Genomic DNA, 12,871 nt, shown 5'->3' with positions numbered 1-12,871 from the left:
TTTTGGAATTTATGCTTCAAAAATTTTTAATTCTGCTTTAGATCAGACAGAGGGTAGCCACAATTCGAACAGTAAAGATTGAATTGCTATAAAATTACTAATATTTGATATATCGAAAGAGTATTCCTACCATTATGTTCCTTATGTTTTCTAGTACCCAGGCATGTGCCAATACGAATTTCGTAGCGCATTTTCCCCCCATTGTTTCTGCAAATTATGAACAAAGAATTTCATTTATCTTCAGAACTAAATGGCCTATTGGAAAAATAATTACATACTTGAAATCAGCACAAACGTCTTTAAAAGAATGGAAAGTTTCATGAATATTGATGGAAAACATGAACATTATTTGAATTACAGTGTCCCCCCTTAAAGAAGCGAAAGTTTCATTCTTGCTTGGTTGGACCCCTGTATCATCCTTGATCAATTTAGTATTCAAGCATTTGCTGTAATCACCATGAACATGTCCTGAAACGTTTTTTCTCGTTTTCTCAAAACGACATTTTTGATGGTAGTGTAGTTTTGGAGTGACGATATCTCTGGTTCTACTCATCTTATTGCAATAATTCCTTTTTCGTCAGAAAGTTGGACAAATAGGGAGTGCAGTAGGCCTAAAATATGAACAAATATCATTACAGAAATTTTGACAAAGTAATAATTTCTCCAGGGTTTCACTAATGCCTTCTGCTTACAAAAGTTTGACATGCTGTAACTTCGGCATAAATCAGTTTAGAACATTCATTCTTGTAGCACTGCAACCTCTGATCATTTAACATCATTTTGATGTGCCAGTCTCCTTCATTAACAGCCAGCATTGTAGAGAGAACTTGCCTCCAAATTAGTCCATACAAAAAAACATGAATTGCTTATATTTTGAAAAGTACTTGTTGCATGGGAAAACCAATTGAATATTTGAAATCAGCATGTCAAAATACATAAGTGATGGAAGTTTTATCAAATTGTGGCCACAAATAAAAAATGAAAATTTAAGTGGGGTGTCCCCCCTTAACTCGTCCAAATGTCGTTTTGGCCACCGACAAATTACTCTTCTGGGCCATCTCGTTGACGCTTCCGGAGTACAGCCTGATCCCGACAAAACTCGCACTGTCCGAGTTTCCGGTTCCGAAGACAGCGGCAGACGTTCGAAGTTTTGTAGCGCTGTGCTCGTACTTTCGTCGTTTTGTTCCAGATTTTGCGACAATTGCTAGGCCCCTAACTAATCTTTTGAAGAAAGGCGTACTATTCTTGTGGGGTACTGCAGAAGCCGCCGCCTTCTCTCGTCTCGTCACTCTTCTAACCTCACCACCCATTCTCGCCCACTTCGACCCTGATGCCCCTACAGAATTACGTACAGATGCCAGCGGTCATGGTGTAGGTGCCGTCTTAGCCCAGCGTCAGCGTGGCAAGGATCGCATTATTGCTTATGCGAGCCGCCTCCTAGTACCATCGGAGCACAACTATTCCATTACGGAGCGCGAATGCCTTGCTGTTGTCTGGGCGGTTGCGAAGTTCCGTCCTTACCTTTACGGTCGCCCTTTTTTCGTAGTCACTGACCATCATGCTCTCTGCTGGCTCTCATCGCTAAAAGATCCTACAGGCCGGCTTGGTCGATGTGCTTTGAGGATACAGGAATTTTCATATTCCTTGATGTACAAGTCTGGCTGCCTGCACCAAGGCGCTGACAGTTTGTCGCGTTACCCTGTTGACGACTCTGACTCCTCCAATATTGCCAGTGCTTCTTGTGTATTCTCTGTGTCCCAGCTGCTTCATTTCGCCGACGAGCAACGCCATGACGCCTACATCAGAGCACTCATCGACCGTTTTGAACACTCTCCGGCCGATGCTGCTCTACGCCTCTTCGTCCTCCGCGATGGTACTCTGTACCGCCGTAACCTTCATCCGGACAGCTCTGAGTTCCTGCTTGTAATACCTAAACACCTCCGCTCCACTATTCTAGAAGAGCTTCACGACGCACCAACGGCAAGACCCCTCGGCCTATCTCGAACGTATGACCGTGTACGTCGCCGTGTTTTCTGGCCAAGCCTTGCCCGTTCCGTACGACGTTACGTCGCCGCTTGTGAACTTTGCCAACGACGCAAGAAGCCTTCCCACCTTCCCGCTGGTTACCTGCAGCCGCTCGACATCCCTACCGAGCCCTTCCATCGTGTCGGCTTGGACCTTCTCGGCCCATTTCCGGAATCCACATCAGGAAATAAGTGGGTTGCAGTCACGGCGGACTACGCGACCTGCTACGCCGTAACCCGTGCTCTTCCGACCAGTTGTGCAACTGATGTTGCGGACTTCCTTCTACATGATATCATTTTGATGCATGGTGCTCCGCGTCAATTGCTTACAGACCACGGCCGCACCTTTTCGGCCAAAGTGATTGACGACATCATGCGTGCCTGCTCAATGCAGCATAAATTTACCACCTCCTACCACCCCCAAACGAACGGCCTCACTGAGCGTTTGAACCGCACCCTTACAGACATGCTATCCAAATACATTTCAGACGACCACCGTGACTGGGACTTGGCTCTACCTTACATTACCTTTGCATGCAACTCTTCCCGTCTCGAAACTGCTGGCTTTTCCCCGTTTTACCTCTTGTATGGCCGCGAACCGATGCTACCACTGGACACTGTGCTTCCGTCCGCCACAGCTTCAACTAGCGATTATGCCTGTGATGCAATTGCCCATGCTGACCATGCTCGCCAACTTGCGCGCGCTCATCTACAAGTCTCTCAAGACAAGCAGAAACAACGCTACGACCTCCTTTACCGTGATGTCCATTTTGTGCCCGGTGCCCTCGTGTTGCTTTGGTCACCATCGCGCAAAGTCGGCCTTTGTGAAAAACTGCTTTGCTGTTACATAGGCCCATGTCGCGTGATACGAAAAGTGACCGATGTCACCTATGAAATCGTTCTAGCCACACCCACTACGTCCTCCGCTGTGACAACCAGTGACATTGTCAACGTTGCCCAACTCAAGCCCTATAACTCTCCATGCACCTTGGATATTTAACAGCACCGTGACGGTGCTTTTGCTGCCGGTGGGTAATATTACGATATCATTGAGCGATGCTCAAGAGATGAGCCGCTGCGAGAACGACGAAGAAGTTGGTCGGTGCCCTTGGCACGAGTGAGTGTCAGCCTGGCTGCCTGGCTCCAGTGTAAATAGGGTGTAAATAGCATCTTTCATCTGTGTCTTCCCACACGTAACAGTATGCACACTCTAAGGTCTCGAGTGGTGCCTCTGCAAGGACACTTCGCTGACTCATGAGAGCTGAAAAATGAACAACTACTCTTTGCAAGAGCAACTTTATGTTCTGAAATAATACAGTGGACAATGTGTGGCGTCGTCTTGACCTCTTGCCAGTGAGAGTCAGAAGTATGGGAAAGTCCATGTCAACTAGGGGAGGTCGGCACTCGGTATGCGTGGCTTCGGTTACAAGATGAAAAAGAGCACACCTTCATTTTCATTTTCAGCATGTAATAATATGTCCCCACTCAACTTCAACCAGAAAGTTGGTCACCGAGCGTGATAATCTTGGAATACATCTTAACAGAATAACTTCAATGTGCGTGCACGAAGAAATAGTTGGCTTTTTGAATTGGCGCTAGTTCACCTACTCGAATATGCACATTTCGTTCATATCCCAGTTTTATCATGGGTGCCGAGTACATTGCGGTGCGTTCACTGGAAAGAAAGTCTTACGAACGTACACACGAATAAGCTGATGGCGTCAAGTCCTTTCTGTGGATGGAGGCAATCCAAAGGCAACACTTGTCTGCAACCGCAGCGGTGGAGTTGAAGGAGTTGTGGCGACTGAAGATGCACTTCACATTTGCTTCCGAAATTAATTTTTGCAGCCGAATACTGCACACGGTTAGCCTGTTGACCTTGAATCATCTGACATAGTAGCAATCACAGACGGAACATGTTAGAATCGCAATAATTCGCAATGACATTGCTACAATTCCAAGCTTCCGCTGGGAGAAACGGCAATCTGCACTTCCTTCTCGGCGATAAAATGGTCTGTAGTAAGCTAGATAGGGGTAGAGCGATTAGGGAGCAGTGGTGCTGAGGTCTCTGGTAGCGACGCCCCACGGTGGTGCCACCAAGGCATGGGCTGCAGTAGTGCTGCTGGATACAGTGGGTACGCTAGTGCTTGCGGTGCGAAACGGCTCTGCTGTTTTATTGCAATAAGAATTATGTGGACACTCCAGGTGCATTTACACCGTTATGTCGCCGTGAGGTTCTGTATGAAGTCCAAGTACGATACAATTGTGGCCCTAGGCCTGTAGGTGCAAGGGAAGGCTGGCCCGAGAAGGATGGTGGCTTGACCTCACATGTGCGAGGGGAGGGGTCGGGGAGGATGTGCGCCGTCATCTCGCAAGGGGGGCAACTGAGTGTGCTTTCCTTCTACTCGGGCGACAGCTGTACATGACATGGCAGAGAGCGGCCATGCCCCGTCTTGGAAGGGGGGGCTGGTGCAAAGAGTGAGAGGGGTAAACCAAGATAGCTGATAGCTTTTTGCACGCTGTGTTTTAACACACATGGCAGCAGCAAGGGAAATTCGCTCACCACTGCTGCTGCTGCTCCATCACGTTGGCGTTCTCACAGCTAGTATCTGCAGTCATCGAATGAGATGTGTTCATGTTTGTCTGTGCATGCCTGACACCGTGCTTGTCAATTTAGTATTTTGTCACTGAAGGTAGCCACATGAGCTTGTTGGTATGGGATCTTCTACTTTGTTGAAGCACAGGCAGAATGACAAGGAGGCACAAAGACACTGCACTGACCTGCTGCAGTTGCTTAGTGGCTTTGCATTGCACTGCTAAGCATGAGTTGTGGGGCCCTATATTGATGAGGGTGAAATGCAAAAACGCCCGTTCATTGGGGGCACAATAAAGAACCCTGGGTGGTCAAAATTAAGCCAGCCTCTTCCACTACAGCAGGCACCATAATCAGATCGTGGTTTTGGCACGTAAAACCCTAGAATTTCATTTTAATATTTAACTTTCAGCAAGTAAGCGAACGTTTACGGCTGTTTATATGGCCAATAAACATGCTCACGTTACTTCATGAAGCTGTCTAAAAATTTGCTATCACAATCAATTCTTCACCTTTTGGGTGAACTACTGTATTCACTCGGATCTAATGCATGCTTTTTTTCCGATAAAATGTGTCAAAAAATTGGATGTGCATTGGAATCGAGTACGACCCTAAATCTGAGTTACCATATCGCCATCGGCATTTAAAAATGGCCGCCTCGTACACGCTTCGGGTGGCTGCCGTAGCTTCCTCCATGTGCTGTTGTGCTTAGGTTAGGGCACCGTCCATCTTCACGTTTTCTGAATTTGCTCTATCATCACGGAAATGTCGACTACAAAGACATGCCAAGTTCGTCACGATGCCACAATCAAAAGGAAAGTGATCACCTAGGTGGAGACAGATGGAAATCGGGCCGCATCGCGGGCATGCAGAGTTCCCGAAACTTGCATGCGGAATTGGTACAAACAGGACAGGCGTTCGTATTGAAGCGAGAGGCTGCACAAAGGCAAATTCAGCAGTGCTATCGCACTTCCTCACTCCAGCGTTTTGATAAAGAGTTTCTGCAGTCATTGCGTGAGACATGTTCATATTTGCTTTTGCATGCATGACACCATGCTTATTAACTTAGTAAGCAAATGTTTAGAAATTTATACGGCTGATAAAACCACTATCCTAACTTTTCGTACAGCTGTCTACTAATTTGCTATTGCAATCGATGGTTAGCATTTCGGGTGAAACTGCGACTTATTTATTTATCGAAACTTTAGTGCATTGGGAGTAAATCTTTGTTTTTTTTTCAAATGAGAGAAAGTTGTATAGTATATATTTCTTCGGGCTTCAATAAAGATGATGTTGGCAGTCAGCGCTGGTCCTGTGCTCTTTTTTGTCCGTGTGTTTTTTGGGCGCTGTTTAACATGAATGACCCATGCCAACTAGCTCGCACCAAAAACCTTCTAAGTCAGTGTTGTTATCCGTTAGCAATATTCAGGTTATGCAACAACTTGCGTATGTATGTCATGACAATTGGCTTTTCATGGCAGAGCTCTAGTGCTCTTTTGCTCATCTTTTTGAACCATTTTATGAGCTTGTTACACGCCATGGTGACACAGTACCTGGGGTAGTCTGCCGCATGCAACCTAGATGATTGCTCGTGGAAGCTGCTGGCATTACCAGCCACGGTCTGTTAAGCCATTGCTGCCGTTTTCGTATGCTCATTCCGAGGTTTTAAAAAACTCTGTTGCTTTTTCTATGTGGCCATTGCATGGCAGTCAGGTGCAACTAAGCAGCCACACATTCCGCGAAAGAAAGAAAAAAATCAAGTGAGGCATTGATGTGTGTGCAGCCCTGTTTCTGTGCGTGCTAGTTCTATGCTGCTTTATCTTTTCACGGTCATAAGTACTATTTGAATGCGAACACTCTTGTACATGAAAAACACGGGACATGAAAACCGTGAAGTTCTGTGCAGTCTTGTTTATTTGCAGTGGAGGGAACCATCGCTGCACTAGTTATAAAGTCGGCACGTGCACTCGAGCACTTTGTGCTTAACTTTCTTTCGTATTCAAAACAATGTTTTGGGTGCGGATCGACCTCTGTGGGCTTTTCGTCTGGAAAGTCAACCAAGCAGACTCACAATAAGGGAAGGGCACCGTGTTGCTGTCATCGCAGGCCCGTAGCATGGACAGGCAAGGCGCATGCGCAGCTTACTTCAACAGTACGAACATGTGCCTGAGCAAGCTTGCTGGGCATGAAGTCTTTTCTGCTGAAAGCCACTATCCTATAGTGTCATTTCTCGGGTGCTGCAAGAAATTTACACGCACAGCGAGTGCACTCCACACAAACTTGTGTCTCCGGGAACGTTGATGGCAGGCCTCTCACATGCGCAGCTTCCTCGTTTGCTGCTGGTTGTTAGTGCAGCTGACGATGGTGCAGTGCGACTTGGAACAAATAACCTTTGTACATCCAGTTCAGCATGTACGTCAAGAACGCATGTGAAAAACAACAACATGTGAACGCGCAACACCAGCGCAGCCACTTTCTCCCGCTGTCTCACAGCCCTCACCAGGAGGCAGTGCCTGGTGTCTGGAGTAGCGGTGCTACTCATGCTACGAGGCTATAAAATATCTGGTCGACAGAACTGTGGAATGCTTTATCCAGTCATGTTCGATCTTCAGTGCCTGCTGAATTCCTCTTGAATATTGTTAACCACTGATTTTTATTGTACCTTGTTTTGTTTTTCTCCTTTGCCATATCTGTATTTTCTACTACCCACTCCTGCGATAGTCCTTAGGGGCTGCAGTATGTTGAAATAAATAAATAAATAAATAAATGCAAATATTAGGTCAACGTGGACTGTTAAAGTATCACTACAGAAACGCTGCAGTACTTGTTTCATTCCAAGAAAACACTGCCCAAGAGAAAATCACATCTGAAGGGTCATGTACCTTTAGTACAATCCAAATCGCCCGCCCCAGAGCAGGGAGTGGAGACGTTGCATTCACATTACCGCATTTTACTGCCATCCGTGAATAAAATGGCACCTGACAGCCGGCACTATGGTTCTTTGCGTAAAATGCAAAAGCCCGGCCAGGAACCAAGCCAAGACAGTGAAAACTGGAAAGGAAAACACCTACTGAATGGTAAACACAATTTCCCATCGCGATAAATCTTGTTCACAACCCTGAGAACGGCACCTTGGCTGGCAATGCTGCACTTGATGCTGCTGTCGTGGCATTCTCTGCTACCTGCAGCTTGTGTGTGTTTCACGAGCTCGCAAAACCAGCGCAGCACTAGGTGATAACAAAACTACTGAAACGCGAAAGTGCGGGCGGCGCAGTCAAGTGAAAATTAAACAACCTCTCGACCACCCATGTCGTCATTAAGGGTAACGTAAATGAGTTCTTTTTTGTATGAATCGAATAGAAGTAGACAGGTACATTTTCTTCCCTCTTAAAATGCTATGCAATGATCTATTTATTATGAGTGGTTCGGTATTAGGGACAGAATTATAATGGGAAGTGCGTACATTATCAGGCTAGGGGAGTCTCAAATCGTGTTCTGCATTTATCTCAATTTCTCAATCACTAAAGCTCTGTTCTTCATAATATTGATGCCTTGAAAGTTCTCGAGCATTAAACTATCAGTTTAGCTTGACTCAATACTTGCTTTTAGTGTCCCTTTAAGGAAATAAACTGGAGCCGGTATAAACATCAGTGGCCTGGCCCGTTCCTTAGTTGCCAGTCGCAGTTGGTTGTGTTGTGCTGCGGTGGTCGTGTTGCTAGACCCAGAAGTGGTGTGTTCCTTACGCAGTGGTATTTATTCTCTTTGCAGTGAAGCCATCCTGGAGAAGATCATTGCCCAGACACAACACGTGGCTCTGCGGTTACGGTGAGCTTTTTGTCAGCATTACCAGATACCAGTGCTTGAAGTGGCACACCTGACTGCTTGCATGAGAGATGGGAGGGGGATGCATTAAAACATAGGAATGAAATGGTTGTACCATACACATAATTCCTAAATATTCAATATTATGAAGATTTGTTAAATAGAGTATCATGACATCGCATAGTATGGATAACATAGAAATCACTAGACGTTAGTTTATACTGATGCTTGCTATTGCCATAGTATTTTCATTACTTTTTTCATTCATTTAATCGTTTCTTAAAGGGGTCCAGAGCCACCCCCTGGGTTTGGTGAGAAAACACAGTCTGCGATAGCATATGCTGCTGTGAACATCTCAGCCAAATTTTGCAGTCGTGCATAGCGCATGGAGCTTGCAAGTGGAGCGTGAAGTCACCTTTTTCTCCAGCACTTTTTTTTTTCAACTGAACCCTACTTCCCATTCCCATTCGCGGTTGCTATTGGCCAATAGGTGACATCAGTCAAGAACAATGCTTGGATCAGTGCACTTTTTCCTACTGTTGCTAGGTATATTTATTGATGCATTATAAAAAACAGGATGATCCAGGTGAAATTCTACTTTCAAATTTTTATACAAATTGCTTACTTCCGGAAGAAGCCAACTAAAGTCAGCTCTCGCTCAGCCGTGGCAGGCTCCCCCAGTAGGAACTTAAAGTTTGGCCGCCTTGCTTATCGGTGTCGTAGCCATCGGGTCTTGCTAATTTCGAGTAGCTTTAAACACTCAACTAGTTAAAGCCACATGAAACTTAAGGTCGGCATATGCACACTTGCCAGCATGTGCTCACTCCTGGCTGTTCCTACCTTGGCAGACTTCGCTTCATATTGCTATGGAGCAGCCAGTAGTGGCGCCAGTCAGAAGCAAGCGCTTTGACGTGTAGATGTGGAATCGGTCTCGACAGCCATCTTGTTTATACATCATTGTCTCTCTTGTAAATATTGTAAATGCATCTTTATATGTGACTTCTGCAACATAAATTGGTGAGAGGTGCTGGGTACTCACAAGAACAACTGAGTTCCACAGTGGTCAATACCTCGAACTGGACCACATGACGGATGAAACAGCACCCAACATGACGCGGCCCACATTAACGCCTGCAACCTTGACAGTTGTGCTGGCTCGTCCGCAGGATCCAGGAATGTTCTGCGGCACCGACCACCTCGACCTGGAAGACTGGATCGCCACTTATGAGTGTATAAGTGCCCACAACAAAGGGGATCCGACAATTATATCGGCTAACTTTGTCTTCTACCTACAAGGCACGGCGAAGGTGTGGTATGACAACCACGAGGAAGGGGTTAACGACTGGGACATGCGTAAACAGATGCTGAGGGACTTGTTCGGCCGTCCTGCAGGTGGCAGAGCACCGCTAAGAAAAAACTAGTGACCTGTGCCCAGACGTCCACAGAATCGTACGCCTCTTACATCCAGGACGTGCTGGCTCTTTGCCGTAAGGCCGACAGCGATATGGCTGAGTCGGACAAGGTTGGGCATGTACTGAAGGGGATCGCTGACAATGCTTTCAAGCAGGACATCATTAAAGAGTGTCAACACTTTGAGCAGACCGAAAGTCGCTGCATCGCAACACCGTTCGCACGTATGCAGAACACAGCTGCGACAACTTCTTGTGATAACAGGCTAGGAGTGCAGCGACCATCTTCGTCAGATGACCTGACACGGATAGTGCGGCGAGAACTTGAAGCCATGGCTCCTGCAGCCCTTTTTTCCTGTCCCAGTGAACCGAACAACTTGCCTACAGCACCATTTGTGCAGGCAATAGTCCGGGAAGAACTCACTAATCTTGGAATTCATTCTGTACGTGTCGTTGCCACTTCACAGCTGTCTCATGCTCCAGGTCTATTGGCTGGTCTGCGGTATCCTGCACTCTACCGAAATCCAGCCGAGTAGCGAACCGCAGACGACTGGCCAATCTGTTTTGCCTGCCAGCGTATTGGTCACGTTGCTCGCCATTTAACAACCGTACTTCTCCTCCCCTCTGCAACCTCTGTTCATCAGTTATTCCGCCCCGAACAGAGCGGCATTGTTACCAGCCTCCATTGGCACTCTAGCAGCCAAACAATGATGCTCGTGCTCCTTGGAACAGTCCGCCGTCGTAATTCCGATGTCATCAGTCCCATTCGCCACCAGCTCGTTGTATCCATCATGATGGGTGCCCCAATTGCGCTGATGCCTAAACAAAGTTCTCACCCCCACTGGATTAAGCACCCTCCATGTCGCCGACGGAGAAACGCCTACCGTGCTTGGTATGTGCACCGCTCGCATCGCTCGCATTGGCATCACGGGGCGCCTAACTGCTTTGTTTGCCATTTTGGAACAATATCCTTACGACGTTATACTCAGCTTATACTTTTTATTGTCCCATTCAGCCCTCTTTGACTGCATGTCTAGTATCATTCGGCTTGAACTGCCCCACGGCTGCTGTAGTCCACCAGTCGCACAACCATGGTTATGCTCTCCCAAAGACATCCGCCTGTCACCACAAGCCACTACAGACATCCTTCTACTGTCGTTTCCATGTGTTCCTGACAGCGTGTGTGTACTATGTCCCACCACTGACATACTGCTTGAAAGAAATTTGGCCGTTCCCCATACTGTGCTCACTGTTACAGGCAATCGGGCTTCACTCCCTCTCCTTAATTTTAGCTGCTCGACTCAAATTTTTCCCAGAGGCATGTCTTTGGGCGGCATCTCGCCTGTGAACGATTGCGATATCGGCTCTTGACGGCGAAATTCCGTCGCCCTCTACAGGAACCTCCGATTCACTGACTCTCACAGATGAACTTCGCATGCGAAGGTTGTGGGATCGTTCCCCCACCTGCGGTAAGTTGTTTTTTCATCCACTTTCAGTTGCATTAATTCATCGTTTCTTAATTTCCCCTATGTTGTCCTTGGTGTCAGTGTTTGTTGGCTTCTTATGATATGGCTAATAAAAATCGGGGCCCTCGGTTAGCCCCCTTTCTCTCGTTTATATCGTTGGGTTGCGAGTTCCACTCTGTTATAGCGCTAAGAAAAAAAGAGCTTGTAAGAGCTGATGTTCGGCCAGATATGTGTACAATTTGATGGGAGTGATTTAGGCACATTGAGATTTGGTTAGGTGGCTTCAATAATGCGTGGCTTCATTTTGGATGATAGTGTGTGTCTTTGCCTTGAAGAAGACATAGACGGGCAATGTGTGAATGCGATTGAAGTGCCGGAAAGGAAGCGGACAGTTTCAGACATGCGGCGCTGATTTCTGGTGAGTGTTGTGAGACCCACCGTGGTTGCTTAGTGGCTATGGTTTCGGGCTGCCAAGCACGAAGTCGTGGGATCTGATCCCGGCCACGGTGGATGCATTTCGATGGGAGCGAAATGCAAAAACACCCATGTACTTAGATTTAGGTGCATGTTAAAGATCCCCAGGTCATATAAATTTTCGGAGTCTCCCACTAAAGCGTGCCTCATAATCAGGTCGTGGTTTTGGCATGTAAAACCCTCCTTTAATTTAAGTATTGGGTGGTGATGAAGCGACTGGCGTGGTTTTGTATGGCTTATAATTTATTAGTCTGGACAGGCCGCCAATGGAAACTGACCCTTGCAACGTTTAACACCCGAACCCTCTCGAGTGAGGCTGGCTTAGCAGGACTCTTTAAGGAACCTATCAGACATTGTTTGGTACATTATCGGCCTTGGTGAGATTAGAACTGGTGAGGCTTATACATTGCTGAATAACAGACATGTCCTCTGCTATAGAGGTCTCCTAGATAAGAAGCAATACGGGGTAGGATTCCTAATCCATAAGGACATAGCGGGCAACATTGACAAATTCTACCGCATTAATCAGAGGGTAGCTGTATTTGTAATCAAACTTAATAACAAGTATAAATTAAAGGTAGTACAAGCCTATGCTCCAACATCCAGTCACGATGATGAAGAAATACATCAGTTTTATGAAGATGTTGAATTAGCGATGAGAAAAGTGCAAACTCAGTATACTGTAGTAATGGGCTAGTTCAATGCAAAAGTGGGGAAGAAGCAGGCTGGTGAACAAGCAATTAGCAACTACAGCGTTGATTCTAGGAACGCTAGAGGAGAGATGTTGGTAGAATTTGCTGAAAGGAATAAGCTTCAAATAATGAACACCTTTTTCAGGAAGTATAGCAACAGAAAGTGGACCTGGAAAAGCCCTAATGGTGAAACAAGATGTGAAATTGACTTCATACTTTCTGCTGATCCCAGCATAGTGCAGGATGTAGAAGTGACAGGTATGGTAAAGTGCAGTGATCATAGGTTAGCGAGGGCTAGGATTCACCTGAATTTGAACAGAGAGAGAGAGCAAAATTGGTAAAAAAAACAACTCAACTTAGAGGCAGTAAGGGTAAAACCAGACAAATTTAG

The 12,871-nt window shown here is 46.4% G+C and overlaps 1 protein-coding gene across 3 annotated transcripts in view; it reads left to right on the top strand.

Annotated features, from left to right (window-relative positions):
* The window catches only part of MED17 (mediator complex subunit 17), a 197,805-nt gene that overhangs the window by 131,840 nt on the left and 53,094 nt on the right, over nucleotides 1-12,871 (top strand). For all 3 annotated transcript variants that reach the window (XM_055073189.2, XM_050182348.3, XM_055073190.2), the window contains one exon: nucleotides 8,386-8,442. In XM_055073189.2, coding sequence (XP_054929164.1) covers nucleotides 8,386-8,442 — 57 coding nt within the window. The remainder of the gene's footprint in view (nucleotides 1-8,385; nucleotides 8,443-12,871) is intronic.

This window comes from Dermacentor andersoni, chromosome 7 (assembly GCF_023375885.2).
Source record: "Dermacentor andersoni chromosome 7, qqDerAnde1_hic_scaffold, whole genome shotgun sequence".
NCBI lineage: Eukaryota > Metazoa > Arthropoda > Arachnida > Ixodida > Ixodidae > Dermacentor > Dermacentor andersoni.
This window is presented reverse-complemented; position numbering and strand designations above follow the sequence as displayed.